At 41.8% G+C, this 20,761-nt stretch overlaps 1 protein-coding gene across 1 annotated transcript in view; it reads left to right on the top strand.

Moving 5' to 3' along the window:
* Positions 1 to 3,661: 3,661 nt before the first annotated feature.
* Positions 3,662 to 20,761, top strand: part of Aatf (apoptosis antagonizing transcription factor) — a 108,189-nt gene continuing 91,089 nt past the window's right edge. The window contains exons 1-4 of the mRNA XM_057775205.1: positions 3,662 to 3,879; positions 4,864 to 5,052; positions 9,218 to 9,652; positions 10,075 to 10,212. Coding sequence (XP_057631188.1) covers positions 3,789 to 3,879; positions 4,864 to 5,052; positions 9,218 to 9,652; positions 10,075 to 10,212 — 853 coding nt within the window. The 5' untranslated portion in view covers positions 3,662 to 3,788. The remainder of the gene's footprint in view (positions 3,880 to 4,863; positions 5,053 to 9,217; positions 9,653 to 10,074; positions 10,213 to 20,761) is intronic.

Genomic DNA, 20,761 nt, shown 5'->3' with positions numbered 1-20,761 from the left:
CTTATTTTTTTAAAATCATTTTTACATTAAATTGTATGCAATTTCCAGTGCCGTTTCCTTATTTTGTAAGACAGAGAGCCAAGTTTATCTTTCCTGCAGAGAAGGCTTTAGAGTAAGCAATATTTCATTGCACCCCTTCGATGGCTTATCTAACTAATGACTATCAGGGAGGAATCTGGCTGTCTTCTTTCAGAAATAAAAATTTATGAAATACAAGGGAGACTTTGGAAACTCCTAGCCGCTGCATACAGCACATTTTCTTCATATGCAATCACTGGGTCTGCGTGTTTTCCCCATTTAGCATTTATATGCATTAAACCACAGCTAACATTCATTATAGCCACTGCCCTGGAACCCTCCCCCTTAAAACCATTCATTTAACTGTACGTATGCTCATCAGGAAGTGGCATTTTCCTATCAAGGGTACTAAATTATTTAGCAGCTTTATTGCGCTATCGGAGTATTTGATAAGAAATGCTTTAAGAGTTGGGCAGGCGGCATAGATTCAGTTCTTGTGACTCCGTGCCAGTGGCGCAGTCGGCTTTTCCCTTGGCGGGTCTTTGTGAAACCCAGCGAAGACGGGAACAGGTGGTGATGCTCAGCGGTCTAATCTGGAACCGAGGGCTGGGGGAGGAAGAGAACCGGTAGTGACTGGGTTGCATTCACAAATGCTGCCCACCTCTGGCCCAAGGGTGCAGGGAACCATTCCTGGAGAGACTGCCAGGAAGGAGGGAAATGCCCTTTGGTCCCCTATCACCCCTTCCTATCTGAGAGCGAAGCCTCCTCACAGCTAAATTTGGCAAGCCCTTTTCTTCCTCAAGCCAGTTTAAAGCCCCCACTTCTGTGCTCCAGGGACCTGTAATTAGGGTTCCAGTCTCAGGGGGCTGTCATCTAAGCTGAGGAGGGACTTAAAGTTCCCCTACTCAACTTCTCCTGATGCTAGGGCAGGTAAGAAGGCAGGTGAATTAGTGGAGAACCAGGATAGGCCCTTTCAGGGGTCTGGAACCCAAGGCTGATGTTGTTTAGGAAGACAGATAGGTCAGAATCTGGTTTCTGGAAACTTGAAACTGGCAGGTTTTGACCATCGGAGCGATGTCTAATTTAATTACCTCTGCCTATGGTAACTGCCACTTTGCAGCGTAGCCAGAGGGAGGTGAATCCTAAACCCCTTCTTTTTTCCAGAGGACAGATCGCTCACCTTTATGCTCCTCTCAGCTCAGCCCATCTGCTCTCCATCGGTTGACATTTCTTTAGGAAGCTATACTGCCCTTTACTGGCCCCTCCCACAACCCACCCTCCATCTCCAATCCCACTCTACCCTAGTCCCAAGCCCTTCAGCCACTTCTCAAAAAACCGGAATACAACCAGGGAAGGAGCCCCAGAACATTTGAGTGGTCTCTCCCTTGCCCTATGCCTCAACTTCACTTAGTTGCACCTTAAGCTCTACCATTCTTTCTCCTTTACTCCTCTCCAGGAAGAAGATTCCTGGGGTAGGAAAGCAGGGGAAGCAGTTTTTGTGGAGCTTAGGGTATGTATGGCAAGAGTAAAGAGCTCTTGACTCCTTCCTAAAAATGTCCCAGGTTAGGGACAGCCAAGACAGGAGAGAGCAGTGTCCTGTATGCATAACAGTTTCAAGATGGTCTCTGTCCTGCTTCCCTTTCCACCTAACTCTTCCCTCCTTACCTTTAAGGGCGGGTTCTTAGTGCCTGAAATAGCAAGGGAAAAGGATGGGGAATGTAATTTACTAAACGTGGGGTGGGAGAACACTTCTGTTCCTTATGCCCAAGGCAATGGCAACTTGTAGAGGACAGAGGAGCACATTTTTGCTGTGGAGGCTCTGATATAGGCACATGCCAGAAATCACAGAGGGCACGCTTAAAAACAAGCAAGCCCTCTAACTACTCAGTAATACAAAGATTTTCTTTGCCTGGGTCTTTGTCTGGTCTGACATTCTTTGCCCTCCATGTCTGAAAGACTTTAAGACAGTCTCTGTTTCTCTTTTGTAGCCCTGGTCTTCTTCACTCAAGAGCCACTTAGGACAGAGGCATGGGAGGAGCTACACTAAAGGAGTAGTCTCTTCTAGCCGGAATCTGAGGGTCTCTGCAGACTCTGAGTCAGGGACTGTCTTCCTGTGGCTTCCACTGGGGAGCTACCAGATACATACCTACATTAATCTGCTTTGGGATCCATTTGGCCTGAAGCATACTTACGAAATGGTACTGGGCTGGGAATCTAGAACTGGAAGAGTTCCTACTTAGCATGCACAAAACTCTGGGTTCAGTCCCTAGCACTGAATAAACAGGGTGTAGTTGCACAGGCCTATAATCCCCCTTGATTAAGGAATTCAAGGTCATCTTCAGCTACTTAGTGTGTTGGAGGCCAGCTTGGGCTAGAGACTCTGTATCCATGGACAAACAGGGACGAGGGACAGTCACAGTGTATTACTGATGGCTTTTTTTTTTTTTTTTTGAGACAGGGTTTCTCTGTGTAGTCTTGGCTGTCCTGGAACTTGCTCTGTAGATCAGGTTGGCCTCAAACTCAGAGGTCTGCCTGCCTCTGCTTCCCTTCCTAGTGCTAGGATTAAAGGCCTCACCACCACCAGGCCTACTCATGTCTTTTTTATTGAATGGCAGCGTTTCTGTTTACAGAAGATCTTAAGTCTTCACGGAAGACCTCCAACATATCAGCATAGGACGCTTTATGCTCAAATTTATCATTCCTCATTGCAGTTCTTGTTTCCTGCCCAGAAGGCTGGTCACTGTGTGGAGACTCATCCTGTATTTCATCTCGCAGGGCCTGCCACGCAGTGGGCAGTCAAGGAATGCTCTATGAAGGGAAGAGAATGTAAAGTGATTGCGTATCTTCATGTGTCTGGGTGCAATTAAATTTATCTCATTAAGGTCTGTATGTTTTGAGTCTAAGCATCTAATGTTAGAACCGAGTGAAGGGTTTCTCGTCTGCATTTGTTCTTCAGTTTCCGGGTCTGAGTCACTCCACCTTAGAACAGTAAAGCTATTAATATTGAGGAACGTGTGGTAGAGGAATTCTAACCGCTTGTCTCCTTTTGCCTGCCCAGGAAAGGGGGTACAAGATGCTACAGAAACGGTCTTGATTTGTGGTACAACCATCGCGATCCCTAATTATTCCTAAATAAAGATAAAGATCGCACTTGGCCGCACATTTACACATACAGGCCTCTCAGATTCTGGTTGCTCAGAGTAGGAAGATGTGTACCTGGCTCCTCCACACTGTGGAAAACCCTGTTTGGAATCCCTGTCTGTGCTTGTTCGAGTACCTGAGGTTCGAGAGGCTTATCCTTTACTCCTTTCACAAATCAGCCAGCCATCATGAGCCACGAGTACTTTACGCGCTTCATTCCTAAACCAACCTCGCACAAAGCTCGAGGCATTATTTTGTGCTTAGGGGGACACTGGAAGCTCGAAACGCGATCAACGTTCCTCGCCAGAGGCGGTCACGTGCCCCAGCGCGCTCCCGCGCCTCGCGCCGTGCTGCCCTGGTCTCCGGCGCACGCGCGTTAGGCCGGCTGAGCTCTCTCCCAGGTTTCGCGGGCCTGCGTCTCCAGCCTAGCAACGCCTGTGGTGACGCGAAGCCCCGCCCCTCCGGCGCGCGCCTCCCGGAAGTTGCCTATCCGGGAGCTGAGCGCGGGCCCCGAAGGTTTCTGCTTGTCGCGTAGAGTAGTGTCCGGCGGGAGCACCCGGGCCGGAACGTCGGGCCGGGGCTCGGGGCTGCACGTTCACCAGCGCAGCGACGACTGTGACCTGGTGACCATGGCGGGGTCGCAGCCTTTGGCTCTGCAGTTGGAACAGTTGTTGAATCCGAGACCGCGTGAGGCGGATCCTGAGGCCGACCCGGAGGAGGGTGAGGCCTGACTGGGGCCGACCACGTGCGGAGCTGTGGGCCGGGGCGGGCCGCTGGCCCTCGAGCCTGCTCTTCTTCCCTTTGCGCTGAGGAAAATTGTGTCTCGGGAGGGTTGACCCCTGGAGGGGTGGAGGGTGACACCTGCTGTGAACGTGCAGTCCAGACTTGGGGTGGGGAGGCGGGGCGGGCACACGGACTCTGGCTGGGGGTAGCTGCAGGGAGCTACTGGCAGCCGACTGGCAGTTACTTAGGATGCCCGTCTCTGGTATTACCTTAGAAAGGAGAAGGAAGTCTGATGAGTTTCAGGTTTTTGTGTGTTTAAAGTTGACCGCCTCTAAAAACTTGCTTCGAAAAGGAAAAAAGTAGGATTCTCTGGTGCTGTTTAAGTAATGGTAGGTCTTAAGACATTTGCCCACGTTCTGATGACACAGAGTCTCCTTAAGCCTGTTCTGAGACTAGCTGGGAGTAATTGTGCTTTAGGCTTGAGTCAGAGTTGTGAGGAAGGTATATTAGGAGTCGTGGTGTAGGAATAGCAGGTGAGAAACGGGTTTGTTTAAGCCAGGGTCAGTGAGGACAACTGGAGGGGTGGGACGGAGTGACTATAAACTTGTTGGCTGATTGATATTGGAGTGACTGTCACATGCTGATGAAGAATTAAGTTCCGTGGGCATGTGGCTGACATACTTGGGGCCCTGATTTTAATTTTCAGAACCTTTAAAAAAGAAAAACAAAAACACTATGGAAAAGGAGGAATCAGGCTAGATTTATAGAGTCAAGGCGTAGGAACAATCTACTAGTAGATGAAGGGAGGTAGCTTTCTATTCAGAAACAAACATCAATATGAGAGTCGTCTCCCTAGAGAGCAGTTGGTAAGAGTACTCACCTAGCACAGAAAGGTGGCATGTGGAGTTGAAATTGTTTAATTGAGTTCCTATTAAAGATTTTTTTTTTAACCTAAGATTCTATTTTCCTCCTTCCCCACAGCCACTAGAGCCAGAGTGATTGACAGGTTTGATGAAGGGGAAGAGGAGGAAGGTGATCTGGCAGTGAGTAGCATTAGAAAACTGGCATCATCCTCCCTCTTGGACACAGACAAAAGGTATTCTGGCAAGACCACTTCTAGGAAAGCTTGGAAAGAAGACCATTGGGAGCAGACTCTGCTGGGGTCCTCTGGTGAGTAGACATACCCAAAACTCTTTTTGCTGTTTGATTTATGGATGCCTTCTGGAAGTCAGTGTGTCTCTACTCATTTTAGGAGAGACCATTGATTTGGTATTAGGAAGGGCCTTCGAGGTCACCACTTCACTTTAAGAGAATCCTAAAGCCCAGTGAGGCATGCTCCTGTTATTTCAGAACCAGGGGAGACTGAAGCAGGAAGATCAGAGTTCAAGGCTGGCTACATAGTTCTGTACTAGCATATGCTACACCTGAGACCTTGTCTCAGAAGAACAAACAAAAACGAAACCTAAAACTCAGAAGAGTTACCAAGGTCAGATTAATGGCTCACCCTAAAATGAGTGAAAAAAACGGGCAAGGCATCCTAGGTATTGGCAGGGCTGTGTGTTAAAAGGCAGGTGGTGGTGTTACACACCTTTAATCCCAGCACTCAGGAGGCAGAGACAGGCCGATCTTTGTGAGTTTGAGGCCAGCCTGGTCTACAGAGGAAGTTCCAGGACAGGTTCCAAAGCTACAGAGAAACCCTGTCTTGAAAAACCAAAAAGAAAAAGTCGGATGTATGTGTTGCTTTTATATCTTGACTCTTTTTGTTTTTCAGGTCTTATATTGATTCTCTGTGTATTAGTTATGAAACTGACCTTTTGTCATTGTAAAAAGTAACAATGCTTCTGTCTTTCCTGAGAAAGAATTAGGATGTGAGTTTATAGTTTTAAGCAGTAGTAAGTTTCTCAAGATGGAAGACGTCTCCAGATATGGATATTGAGAAGATGCCATATATTTTCTTTTAGGTCATGTTGAGATTGAATTTCACTGTGTGTCAGCCACTTTAGTTAGCTCTTTAAGTTCTGAGAGTCTGGGACAAGGAGCCACCAAAATATTACCATAAAGTCTGGAGAGATAGTCCAGTGATTAAGAGCACTTGTTCTTTCGGGACCCAGGTTAGATTCCCAGCACCTACATGGAGACTCACAACCATCCATGACTCCAGTTCCTCTATAGGCACTAGAGATGCACATAGGTACATGGAGGCAAAACACTTAGACGTAAGTAAATCTTTTTTTTTTTTTTTTGGATTTTCGAGACAGGGTTTCTCCGTAGCTTTTTCGTTCCTGTCTTGGAACTAGCTCTTCTAGACCAGGCTGGCCTCGAACTCACAGAGATCCGCCTGCCTCTGCCTCCCGAGTGCTGGGATTAAAGGCGTGCACCACCACCGCCCAGCTACGTAAGTAAATCTTTAAAAAAGTAAAAATAGTACATCATTATCATTTGACTCTTTATAGTAGCCCGAGAAGTTGATATTATTTATTCCCATTTTACAAATAGGAAAGTAAAGGGCTAATTGGTTAAGTAAAAGTGATATAGCTGCTAAGTAGAAGAGCCAGAATTTACATGAAAGCAGGCTGATTTCTAATATCTATGCTGTATTGTATGGAAATTTCTTAATTTGAGAAATGATTAAACTTAAAGGGTTCTACTGGTTTTTCACTTAACTTCTGTATTTTTAATTTTGACAGCCTATCTGAGGCTTTTTAAATTTGTGTGTTTTATTTATTTTCCCTTTAGGCAGTGTCTTGAATGGTCTGGGGTTACATGCTTTCTTTTTTTTTTTTTTTTGGTTTTTCGAGACAGGGTTTCTCTGTGGTTTTGGAGCCTGTCCTGGAACTAGCTCTTGTAGACCAGGCTGGTCTCGAACTCACAGAGATCTGCCTGCCTCTGCCTCCCAAGTGCTGGGATTAAAGGCGTGTGCCACCACTGCCCGGCGGGTTACATGCTTTTTATTTCAGCACTTGGGAGGCAGAGGCACATGAATCTCTGAGTTCAAGACCAGTCTGGTCTTCCTAGCAAGTTCCAGCCACAGTAAGACCCTGTCTCCAAAAATCAAAAACAAGCAAACAAAAAAATTGGGACAGAGGGGCTGGAGAGATGACTCAGAGATTAAGAGCACTGGTTGCTCTAACAGAGGTCCTGAGTTCAATTCCCAGCAACCACATGGTGGTTCACAACCATCTATAATGAGATCTGGTGTCCTGGCATACATGCAAGTAGAACACTGCATACATAATAAATACATAAAATCTTAAAAAAAAATTAGGACAGAGGCTTACTATGTCCCTCTGGTTAGTCTTGAACTTGCTATGTAGACCATACTGTACTACCATATTCAGCAAGTTAAGGCTTATTTCTTGAAAGAAGTACCAAAGACTTAATGTTTTCATAAACTCTTTATTTTACTTGGTTAAAGTTTCAACTCTTTCCCATAGACAACAGGACTGGTCCTGATTTTCTGGTAATCCTCTAGGTTCATGTACCTCCACTTTCCTACTTCCTCTTGTTCAGTCTCTAGTTCTTTTCCTTACCTCCTCTCAGTTTGATGAGCTCTTTCTTATACTTCATAAGTAAATTTATAATGTCTCCACATAAATCATCTCTAATCTTTTTTGGAAGGTCAGGTGGTTCCTTCTTTTAGGGAAGATGGGGATTGGAGTGTGGGGAGGATGAGAAAGGAACTTATTATTGTAGTTTGACGCAGTATGTAGCCAAAGCTGGCCTTGAACTTGCTTTGACTCTCCTTCCTGGCTTCCAAATGCCAGGATTACAGGTGTGTGTTAGTTTGGTACCTTTTCTATATACTATCTACTGATGATGTTGGAGTGTATTATTGGCATGCCTTTCTAACACTCCCCTTTTCAATATACTGTCTACTGATGATGTTGGAGTATTATTGGCATGCCTTTCTAACACTCCCCTTTTCTATATACTGTCTACTGATGATGTTGGAGTATTATTGGCATGCCTTTCTAACACTCCCATAAGACAGCTTCTCTCCACAGGTATCCTACTTTCATTTCTTTTGCTATGATAAAAATACTTTGGCAGAAAACAATTTAGGGAAGAATTGAGTTTATTTCAGTTTACATTTCTGGATTTTAGTTCATTGTAGCAGGAACATCACAGTGACAGCAGCTGGAAGCAGCTGGTCATATCATGTCCAGATCAAGAGCAAAGAGAGGACGAATGCATCTTTACTTGCCTGCTCTCAGCTAGTTTTCTGTTTTTCCTGTCTTACACTGTTAGGACCCTCTGCATAGGAGCTGCCTACAATGGATTAGGTCTTTCTACATTAATTAACAATCAAAATAATCCCTTTAGACGTGTCTACAGATCAACCTGGTCTACATAATTCCTCATTAAAGACTTTCTTCCCAGTGCTGGACATGATGGTGCATGCTTCTTTAATACCTGCACTCAGGAAACAGAGGCAAATGAGTATCTGATTTTGAGGTCAGCTTGTCTACCAGAAATAAATAGTGAGACGCTATACCCCTTACCAAAAAAAGACTTTCTTCTCAGGTGAGCTTAGGTTGTGTCAAATTGTATCAAATTGACAGTTAAAACTAACCAGTACAATCTATCTCTTGTCAATTTAACATATAGACACATCACTTTAAGCCATAACTTTCTACGTGTTGTCCCCAAAGTTTCCTATTAATCCTATAAAATACAATCCAACTTCAAAAAACCTTTAAAATCTTTAAAAGTCCAAATATAAACAAGTTACATACTTACCAGCACAGCAGCTATTAAAGCCCTCTTTTAGTCTTGATAGCTAACACATGATAGGTGTTTGATTATTTGTATGCATTTAGAATAGCTAATGATAACTATTTTTTCAGATGTAGCTTTGGGAAGACTGGTCTAATTCCCAAACACCAGCTGAAATGTTTTATTTATTTGTTTTTCTGAGACAAGGTTTACTGTGTAGCCCTGGCTTGTCTAGTGCTCATTATATAAACCAAGTTAGACTTGAACTCAAGCAGTCCTCCTGCCTCAACTTCCTGGGTACTGAGATTATAGTCATGAGCCACCATGGCTGGCATGAAGTTTTTTCAAAGCACTTTTTATTTTTTCCTGTAATTATATCTTTTGTGTCTGTGTCTTCACTATATTTTTTTAGATTGAACTCATGTTCTGTTTGTCTTTATTTCCCCTTAGCATTTTAGAAATAGTACATATATAGTAAATGTTTGTTCGGTTGAATAGAGCAAATAACGTGTTTACTTTCATAGTAGATACTACAGCTCATTAATTGAAATGAAAGATGTGGCCCTGGTATTTTTCTATAAGTAAACCTCGTTCCCCCTTTTTTTTCTTTATGATTTAGACAAAGAAATATCTGATGAAGAAGAATCTGAAGATGGGGATTCAGAGGGCCTGGGCCTAGAAGAATCTGAGGAGGAAGAGGAGGCGGAGGAGCTAAGTGCTACTGAGGAAGAGGATGCTGACAATGATTTGAAGATCAGTCTGGCTCAGAAGAAGGGCAAAGGGCGTTCTGCAGAAATGCCAGGCTTCAGTTTCCAGGGCATTAGTGATTTTGAGAAATTTACGGAAGGAATGGATGACCTTGGGAGCAGTGAGGCAGAGGAAGAAGAAGAGAGTGGCATGGAAGAAGGAGATGTAGAGGAAAACTTAGAAGGTGAGAGTGAAGAAGACAGGGAAGAAGACAGGAACAGTGAAGATGACGGTGTGGTGATGACCTTCTCCAGTGTCAAAGTTTCTGAGGAAGTGGAGAAAGGAAGAGCTGTGAAGAATCAGATAGGTGTGTGTGCTTTTGCTACTAGCTTGTTTTTTTTTTTTTTAGAGTTTCTATGTTAATCTGCTTTTTGATTTTGGTTGTTCTGTTTCTCCAGTATCCCTTCTGATTAGTCTGTGACATACCTCACTTTACCCAGAAGCCTGCACCCTAGTTCTTGTTTTACTGCTTAACAGGCTCTGCTCTAACTTTGGGGAAGATTGAAGAGGAGCATGTTCTCTCCTTTTGTCATGTATTAGGGTTTCCTCTCTCACAGCAAGTATTTCCATCAAGAGAGGGAGAGTTTATTTTCTAGAATGGAGAACGCTTCTATGGCATGAACATCATAATGCATGCTGCTTAGAGTTTGGTGCTCCTTCCTCTTCCTCCTTAGTCCCCAGAAAGAATTCCTGACTAAGAGATGGCTTCTCTTTCACTTTTTTCTTCAGCGTTGTGGGACCAGCTCTTGGAAGGAAGGATCAAACTACAGAAAGCTCTGTTAACTACCAATCAGTTGCCTCAACCAAATGTCTTTCCAGTCTTCAAGGACAAAGGTGGCCCAGAATTTGCCATTGCTCTAAAAAATAGTAAGAATACTCATATCGTTTTGGGGGTATACTGAGTTGGATGTAAAAAAAAAAAAGATATTTTCATTTAGTAATACTATAATGTAGAATATTAGTTTCAATTTTTTTTTTTTTTTTTTTGGTTTTTAGAGACAGGATTTCGCTGTAGTTTTAGAGCCTGTCCTGGAACTCACTCTGTAGATCAGTCTGGCCTCGAACTCACAGAGATCTACCTACCTGCCTCTGCCTCCCGAGTGCTGGGATTAAAGGCGTGCGCCACCACCGCCTGGCTAGTTTCAATTCTTTATTTACACTTGATCTTATCCAAAAGGCTAAATAATCGGCAGTTCTTTTAAGAATAGCAGTGTTATCAAATGAAGGCAACTTTGAAATAGATCAGGTGCTTGAACCATGTCTGTTTTCCGATATTACTTGACATTCTTCTTTGGCTTTTTGAATTACTTCTTAAAATTTTTTAGTTTTTTATTTCTTTTGAGACAGGGCTTTTCTATGTAACGCTGGGTGTCCTGGAATTTGCTCTGTAGACCAGACTGGCCTTGATCTCAGATCTGCCTGCCTCTGCCTCCCAAGTGCTGGGATTATGGGCATGTGCCACTACTCCTATCTGAGTTACTTCTTAAATTCTTAGGGAAAACTATTTAAAAATCTATAGGTATAAAACAACAGGGAAAGAATGAGTAATTGAACTCAGTCCTGGTAGCTTATAGGATGTGTTCCTTTGTTAGGGCGGACTTTAGAACAAGTTAAATGGTGTTATTCCTATCTTTCCTTTGGGTAACAAAGAGTGAGGGAAAAAACTGACTACTGGGGAGAGAATCACTTAACTAAGCCCAAAGAATTGTAGAGTGAAAAAGAATTTAAAAGTTACTTGGTTTCTAATTCCTTCACTCTACAGATGAGAAAACTAGAGACAGCAGTTCACCCAAAAGAGTTTGCTCATGAATAGCAAGTGTAAAACTCCAGCTTTTCTTCCTCTTAAACTAGGAGTCTGTCAAATAATATTGCCTCCTATGTGTCCAGTGACACCAAAGTGCCAGGGCACAGGAAAGCATGTGCCCTGGTTGCCATGGTTATTCCTAACTTGTACACTGAGATGTTGTTAACGTTTGCATTTTCAAACTTAAAAGCTAGTGCACTACCTGCGGTCCTGGTTACTTTGCAGGCAGAGGCAGGGGTATCCCTTGTGCCTAGGGATTTAAGGGCATTCTGAGTAAGCAACTTGCCAAATAAAACAAAAACAAAAATTATGAAAACCAAATGTAACTGTTTTAGTTAGGGTTTCTGTTGCTGTGAAGAGGCACTGTGACCACTGCAGCTATTATATGGAAAATATTTAATTGAGGGGGTTTGCTTATAGTTTCAAAGGTTCTGTCATATCATGGTGGGGAGCATGGCAGCTTGCAGGCAAATGTGCTGAAATAGTAGCTGAGAGAAAGTCCTACATCTTGTAGGTATCAGGAAGTCTTCTGAGACACTGGTTGGTATCCTGAGCATAGGAAACACCTAAGCTCATCCCCACAGTGACACTCTTTCTCCAACAAGGCCATACCCACTTCAACAAAGCCACACCTCCTAATAGTGCCATTCCCTATGAGATTATGGTGATCAATTACATTCAAACTGCCATAGTAACCCTTTATAGTATGGACTTAGATTTGGAAGAAAACTGAGGACATCTAGTTTGGTACTGCCTCTAAATAGGATCACTTGAAAACAATTCAAGATGTGTATGTGCAACTTCGAGAACTTCTTTTCTTTTTTTAGACTGGGTCTTACTATGTAGACCTGGCTGGCCTCACAGAAATCTACCTTCTACTTCTCCGGTGCCAGGATTAACAACATGTACCTCCATTCCTGGCAAAAGCATTTCTTTTGTAGGAGAATATGTGGTTAGAATGATTTCCTATAGACAGTTTTTTGTTTTGTGGCCTGCCATACTCAAAGTTTGTTTTCTATGAAATCTGGGTAACCTTTTAAAAATTCTCTTAAGAATTGTATGTGTTGTGAGGTCTTCAAAAGAAGAAAGGAAACCACCTGACCTCTTCTCCTGACTTCCCTTCTTTTCCCTAAATACATGATACATCTTTTTTTTTTTTTTTAGATTTTTGGGGCATGTCTTTGCTATTTTTAGTGCCCTAGTATTCTCATTTCTGAGGATGCCTTTAGATGAGACCTAACTGCTCTAGATATCTTAATTTTTTTTTTTTTGACTTTTTGAGGCAGTTTCTCTGTGTAATATCTCTAGTTGTTCTAGAACTCACTCTGTAGACCTGGTTGGTCTTGAACTCACAGAGATCCACCTGCCTCTGCCTTCTGAGTGCTGGGATTAAAAGCATGTGCTACCACTATCCAGCTGTTTTATTTTTTTTTTTATTTTTTTTTTAAAGTATTTTTTTATATTTATTTATTTATTATGTTTACAATATTCCGTCTGTGTGTATGCCTGCAGGCCAGAAGAGGGCACCAGACCCCATTACAGATGGTTGTAAGCCACCATGTGGTTGCTGGGAATTGAACTCAGGACATTTGGAAGAGCAGGCAATGCTCTTAACCACTGAGCCATCTCTCCAGCCCCCCAGCTGTTTTTATTTATTTATTTTTAGCTTTTTCAAGACAGGGTTTCTCTGTAGCTTTGGAGCCTGTCCTGGAACTAGCTCTTGTAGACCAGGCTGGCTTCAAACTTACAGAGATCTGCTTGCCTCTGCCTCCCAAGTGCTGGGATTAAAGGCATGCACCACCAACTGCCCGGCTATCCAACTGTTTTAAACATTTTAGATTTAAGGTCTTTTTCATTTTATTACTCACTGATCTTCTTATCTGAGTCTTTATAAACATTTTAAAATACAGATATTTCTGGGTTAGCATCTGTCCTTGTTAGGGTTTCTGTTGCTTATTCTCTCTCTCTCTCTCTCTCTCTCTCTCTCTCTCTCTCTCATACACATACACACACTCACACAAATAATACATATTTAAAAAAAAAATCTTCATTGAATGCTTCTGAAAGGCAATGAGGAAATCACTAGAAACCCACCTTTCCATAGCAGTCTAAAAGGACAAGGTTTATAAGTATTACACTAGACACTACTTAGTTTAAACTACATAGGGATTCTGAATACTTATAAGAAAATTATAAAAATACTGCAGACAGTGGGGATGGTAGTTATACCAATGAGAACCATTCATATAGCTGAACATTGCCCAATGTCTTTCAACAGAAAAAGATAACTCTGGTACCTGTTATGGTGGGATGTGTGTGTGGGATGTGTGTCAGACATTGTACAATTAAAATGCTTTTTACATTGATTATGTCCTTTAATCCTCAAAACCATATTATCCCTATTTTACTATGAAGTAACCTGGCCAAGACCACAGAGCTAATCAACTGCTGAGATGGTCTTAGGCAGAGTCTTAAGAGTACTCGTTATAGCACATGAGCTTGTACTCCTAGTACTAGGGAAATGGAGGCAGGAGGATCAGACTGGAGGACAGCCTGGCTACATGAGACACTGTCTCAAGAAAAAAAAATGCTAAAAAAGATTACCTTTAATTTTTTTAGATTAAAAATGAGAGGTGGAGGCAGAAGAATTAGTTCAAGGTTATCTTCCACTACAAAGCTAGTTCAAAGCCAGGCTAGGATACATGAGACCTGTTTAAAATTAAACAAACAAACCTAAGCAGTCTGACTTTAATCTATAAAACTAAGCAGAGCAGGCATGATAGTTCATGCCTATAAGTCTAGACCTCAAGATGAATAGGCAGGTAGATCTAAGTTTGAAACCAGTCTGATCTACATAGTAAACCAGGCCGGCAAGGGTTATTCAGTGAGACTTAGTTTCAGTTTAAAATAAATAAGGAGGCAGAAATCTTTAATAAATAAATAAATAAAAATAAATAAATAAAATAAAAATAAATGCAAAAGCAAAGTGAATAAGAATTAAAGAGAGTAAATCTACTGTTTGATCTGGAATTAGTTATAAATTTGGCCTGTTTCATGCCAGTTATAATAGAGCTATATAAGCTGGTTATTCAGAATAATATACTATAAAAATTATTATGAAAACTATCCAGATGGTATGTATATAACACATTAAGTCATACTGTCATAAGAAGATGGAAGCAGGGGCTGGAGAGATGGCTCAGCGGTTAAGAACACTGACTGCTCTTCCTGAGGACCCGGGTTCAATTCCCAGCACCCACATGGCAGTTCACAACTGTCTGAAAATCCAGTTCCAGCGATCTGACACCCTTACACCTATGCACATAAAATAAAGTTAAATAAACCATAGAAGATTTAAAAAAAAAAAAAAGATGGAAGCAAACAAAACCTGTCTCCTTTCAGATGTGTAGAAATTCTGGTTATTAGATCCCTATCCTCTCAGAATGTAATATTAAATATCCTTCCTTCTCCCTCTTCTACCACAACCTACATTGTCAGACAAACAAACATCTGTCAGAATGAGTGAAGTTCACCAGGAGGAGGTAATTGGTTAAATGTAAAAGATTAGAACGAGCAGAAGTGTTATAAAGCAGAATTAAAGTAATATTCAAGTGACTAAAGAAATTAAATATGTGATGCTGTGGTGTTCAAAAGAAAATGGTCCCCAAAGAGGGTGGCACTATTAGGAGGTGTGGTATTGTTGGAGGAAGTGTGTCTCACTGTAGGGGCGGGCTTAAGTTTTCCTCAGTGTAACTTTCTGTAGACTTCTCGTTGCCTGCAAGTTGTAGAACTTTCAGTGATTCCTCCAGCACCACATCTACCTTAGTGCTGACATGCTCTCTGCTGTGATGATAATGGAGTGAACCTGAATCTGTAAGTTGCCACCTCAATGAATGTTTTCTTTTATATAAGAGTGGTACATGGTCATGATATTTCTTCACAGCACAGAGAATGAGAACATGAAAGATCGAGCAAGCAATCACACGTGCACACATTCCATAGCCCATATGTGGAGGTCAGAGAACTTTGTTCAGTAACTTGTTTCCTTCTGTACTTATGTGACTTCTGGTTATGAGACTTGCAATACAAGTACTTTTACCTGCTAGGCCATCTCACTGGTCCAATTTTGTAGTATTTTTCTTGGGCTTTGGGCTTTGGTAACACCAAATACACTGCCTACCTTGCTGATCTCTTCACAAGCTCTTTATATATATATGATTTCTAATTTTTAAAATTATGTGTGTGCATTTGTGCACATGAGTGCAGGTACCTCTAGAGACCAGAAGAGGAGGGCATCAGATCTCCTGGCTGTAGTTAGAAGCAGTTGTGATCCACTTTACTTGGATGCTGGGAACTGAAATCCGGTCCTGCAGGAGTGATAAGCACTCTTTACCTTTGAGACATCTCTCCAGCTCTTTCTATCAATGTAAACAATGAATACAGGATTCTGTTCTTAGGTTGTGGGTTGTGAATGCTCCGTGTGTGTTCTTGTACCATGGTTTACTCTCTTTCTGGTAGCTTTTTTAAAGGATTTATTTACTATGTATACAGTGTTCTACCTTCATATGACTGCAGGCAAGAAGAGGGCACCAGATCTCATTATAGATGGTTGCTGGGAATCCAACTCAGGACCTCTGGAAAAACAGTCTGTGCTCTTAACTTCTGATCTCTACAGCCCTCCTCCCCCATAACTTTTAAAACAATAGACTTGTAACTATATTCTAGCACTGTAGACCCCTGAGAACCAAGTCTTTGTATGTTCTGCACTTCAAAATCCACCTTTCAGAAATGTAATATTTCCTTGACTTTTCTAGTACCTGAACTTAGTCTCCAGGTATTTTGCTGTTGCATGTTGGCAATTATATCTCTTGAACCATGAAGTGACTTCCTAATGTCTGTGTAGATTAAGATTAAGCATAGAATTACCTTAACAAAATTAAGGGATTTATTTATTTACAGAAAGCTACTTCTCCAAAGATAGTTTTCTCCCTCTGACTTTGATTTAACAAGTCTTACAACATCTGGAATTAGGCCTTTTATGTTGTTGATAACGATATGCAAGGAAGAAGGCAGATTATTTAAGAACATGCCAGATGAATTTACAAACTACATTGTGTACATAGCCTATATTAAAGTAGGAAGGTGAGCACATTGAGCCCCCATTTCATATCACTAGCTGGGATTAAAGGTGTGCACCACCACTGCCTGGAATTCATGCCAGTCTTACTACATCTATCTTTATATTGACAACTTATTTCTTCTGGACTACTGTGAAGTAAATGATGTATGTCCTTTCATTTTTCAATAAATCTTTCAGTGTGCATTCATAAAAGATAAAGGATTTAAATTTTTTTTAAAAGAAGATTTATTTATTTTATGTGTGAGTGTTTTGCCTGTATGTATTTATATGTACCTCATGCATACTTGTTGCCTTTGAGGCAGGAAGAAGGCATTGGATCTATTGGAACTGGAGTTGAATTAGGTTGTGAGCCACCATGTGGGTACTGAGAATCAAACATAGGCCATCTGCAAAAGTATCATATGCACTTAACCACTGAACTGTCTCTCCAGCCCTAAAATCTTATTGCTAGTTGCATGCGGCCCCCACCTTTAGTGCCAGTGGATCTCTGAGTTGCAGGTCAGTCTGGTATACATATCAAGTTCCAGGGCAGTCAGGCCTATATAGTGAGATACTGTCTCAGAAAACCAATATTGTAAACATTATTCCACTTAAAAATATTAACAAGTTTGTTAACCGTACTAGGAAATGAACCCAGGGTCTTGTGCATGCTAACAAATGTTCTGCCACTGAGCTTTACCATAGCAGGGCATTTAATTTTTAACAAGAATGACTGACTTGGACAGATGGGAGAATTGAGAGCATTTTTATAACAGGTACTCTGTTGTCTTCCTAGAGTTTGCTATACAGCTTTAAATGAAGTGATTATAGGAAAGCTAAACTTTAACCAAAGTAAGCTGACCTTTTAGTTAAATGCATGTTATTAATGTGTTTAATGAGATGCATTACAAACTGCAGCAAGCACCATGTTTCATTACAGGTCTAAAATGCAATATTATTAAAGACCTTTAATAGAAACAATGGTTGACATTTTGATATTTCCCATAAGCAAAACACCAGGAATACATATAATATAATGTAAATGTAGAGGAACTGTTAAAATTTTTGACTTGCTTAAGAATTTAAAAGCAAATTCTACTATTAGTAAAGTATATTTTCTTATTCACCTTCCTCATAGTTCTGTGGCCCTTTTTCCAAGACCCGCAATAATTTTGACTTGAATAAATTTTTCTTTGTTTCATTTTGCTTTTTGATATGGGCTCTTACTAGTAGCCCTAGCTGTCTTGCAACTGGCTATGCAGACTGGTTTGGCCTTAAACTCAAAAAGATATGCCTGCTTCTGCCTCCTGAGTGCTAGGATTAAAGACAAGCACCAAAATGTCCTGCTGAATAGACTGTTTTGTTGTTATTGTTTTTAATTTAAATGCCCTTTTGAAATTTTATTTATTTATTTTTGTTTTTCGAGACAGAGTTTCTCTGTGTAGCTCTGGCTTTCCTGGTACTAGCTCTGTAGACTAGGCTGGCCTCGAACTTACAGAGATCCATTTGCCTCTGCCTCCAAAGTACTGGGATTAAAGGCCATGTGCCACCACCTCCTGGTTGAAGTTTTAATTTTATTACATATACTTATTTTATGCCTGAGTATGCAGGTGTACCCTGTGTGTGTAATGCCCAAAGAGGTCAGAAGAGGATGTTGGATCCCTTGGAACTGGAGTTACAGATGGTTGTGAGCCACCATGGAGGTGCTGGGAACTGAACCCTGGTCCTCTGAAAGAGCAACAAGTGTTCTTAATGAATGAACCATGGCTGTAGCCTCATAGAGTAACATATCTAATAATAATTTGACCATAGCACTTGGAGAATGGCATCTTCTTGGGGCTGAGCAGATGGCTCTGCAGGTGGAGGTACTTGGCATCTGGCCTACCAACCAGAGTTCAGTCCCTGTAGGCTATGGGAGAGAACTGATTCCCTCAAATTGTCTTCTGGCTTCTTCATGCATGCTGTGGTATACATGCATCACTCCACCAATAAATAAGTGTTAAAATTTTTTAACTAAAATAAATGAAAATTTCAAATTTTAAAAACCTTGGGTAGTCATGAAATTGTATTAAGCAATATTTTTATTTTACTTTTGGAGACTTATTTTTGTCTTTTTGAAACAGGGTTTCTCTGTGTAGTCCTGACTGCCTGGAATACCAGGCTGTCCATAGACCAGGTTGGCCTAGAACTCAGAGATCCACCTGCTTCTACCTCCCAAGTGCTGTGATTAAAGGTGTGCTTTACCACCGCCCAGCTTCTTAGCATCATTTGAACTATATGAATTCACTGTCTACTTCAAAATAAACAAAACTTGCCGGGTGTTGGTGGCATACACTTAGGAGACAGAGGCAGGCAGATCTCTGTGAGTTTGAGGCCAGCCTACTCTACATAGCTAGTTCCAGGACAGCTAGGGCTGTTACACAGAGAAACTGTGTCTCAAAAAACAAAAAACAGAAAAAAAAAATGCTTTAGGAAAGATGGCATGTGGCTCACAACTTTAATCCCAGTGCTCAGGAGGCAGAGACATGCATATCTTTGAATTCCAGGCTAGCCTGGTGTACAGATTGAGTTCCAAGACAGCCAGGGCTATCTCTATAACAATAACAAAAATAAAACGAAATGCTAAGGACTAAAGTCCACTAAATTCCAATTGGCTCCACTATTTATATATTTCTTTACTTCCTTCCTCCCTCCTTCCTTTCTTCCATCCTTCTCTCTCTTTTGTGTGTATGTGTACATGTTACATGCTCATATGAATGAATGAACATGTAGCTGGGATGTCTTTCTCAATTACTTGTCTACCTTGTTTTTGAGACAGTGTCTCTCACTGAACCTGAACTTTCTGTTTCTAACTAGATTAGCTAGTGAGCCTGCAGAATCCACCTGTGTCTCACCCATGGCACTAGTGTTGTGTGTCTGTCTGTGTGTGGGTTGCTGTTCCTGGTCTTTACATAGGTGTTAGGGATCCAAACTCAAGTCCTTTTGCTTGTACTGCGCTTTAGCCACTGAGTAAAGTTTTTCTTTAGACCAGAGTCTTGTTCTCACTGGTTTGGAACTTACTATATAGACCAGGCTGGTGATCCTGTAGCTTCTGTGTCCAGAATGCTGGGATCACCAGTGTGTACCACCATGCCCAGCTTTGGCTCTACCAGTCAATTAAGTGTATAAAGATTCTAAGGGAGAAGACCAAGGATTAGGGACTAGGACATTTACAATAGCAGATACTTTTCCTTTTATTCCTGTCTGGTGTTGGGCTTCAAACCCTTCACATTGTGTATGTATGGCAAGTCCTCTACCACTGACTACATTTCCAGGTCTCCTCCTCCTCTTCTTCCTCTTTCAAAGGTTTATTTATTTATGTATTTTATATATGTGGATGTTTTGTCTCCATGAATGTCTGCACACAGAAGATGGCATCATATCCAATGGGACTACAGTGAGCCACCATATGGTTACTGGGAAGAAAACTCAAGACCTCTGGAAGTCCAGCCAGTGCTCTTAACCTCTGATCCATCTTTCTAGCCCCTCCAACTCTTTTGTTGTTTTTTATTTTTTGTTTGTTTGAGATGGGCTTTCTCTGTGTAGTCCTGGCTCTCCTGGAACTCCCTCTGTAGACCAGGCTGCTGTCCTGAAACCCACCTGCCTCTGCCTCCAAAGTGCTGGAATTAAAGGCATGTGCCATCGTCGTCTAGCTCCAGCTCTCTTACTGGGAGATGGACGGTAACTATGTAGATGGCTTGATCAAACACTTTTGAGGCTTTGCTGTGCGAGAGTAGAATGCTCCAGATATTTTACAGTACTTGTCATCTTCTCCATACCTGGTTAGATTAGGTGACAGGAGTCAGGTTCTTCCTGAGTTTCTTGTGTCTTTCTCGCTCTAGGTCCAAGCTTCAATTCTAGTAATAGAACTGTTGGGAAAGTGGTTCTGGCACTTCCGGATACTTTGCATGGACATTTTCTCTTTCTTCTTTCTTTGATTTTTTTTCTTTTCTTCTCATTTTCCCTTTTCTGAGACAGGTTTTCTCTCTAGCCTTGGCTGTCTTGGACCTTGCTCTGTAGATCATCTAGCCTCAAACTCAGAGGTTCACCCGCCTCTGCCTCCTGAGTTCTGGGATTAAAGGCATGTGCCACCATGCCCAGCCTACCTAGATTATTTTTAAATGATGCAAGATTCACAAGGGACAAGAAAATTGGGACTGTAATTGTTTGTAATCTTCCTGTCTAGCTGTATCATAAATCCGGATTTATGAGATTTGCATTTGCCAAAAAATTGGCAGAAGGGTTGTCAAGGACCGTGGAGCTCTGTCGCTAGTCAGTAGGTGAGCTGTCTCTACTGCTAATACAGCCTACCATTGTGAAGTTGATGGCCTGCTTCTGAACTGCTTCTTGGGCTGCAGTGGTGGCAAGCCCCAGAGGCACCTGCTGAGTGCATAGCTATGGATGGTGGTTCCTCCGTGCTGGGGCCACTGTCTATGTAGTTTTGCCCTCAAAAA

This window comes from Chionomys nivalis, chromosome 7 (assembly GCF_950005125.1).
Source record: "Chionomys nivalis chromosome 7, mChiNiv1.1, whole genome shotgun sequence".
Classification (NCBI taxonomy): Eukaryota; Metazoa; Chordata; class Mammalia; order Rodentia; family Cricetidae; genus Chionomys; species Chionomys nivalis.
This window is presented reverse-complemented; position numbering and strand designations above follow the sequence as displayed.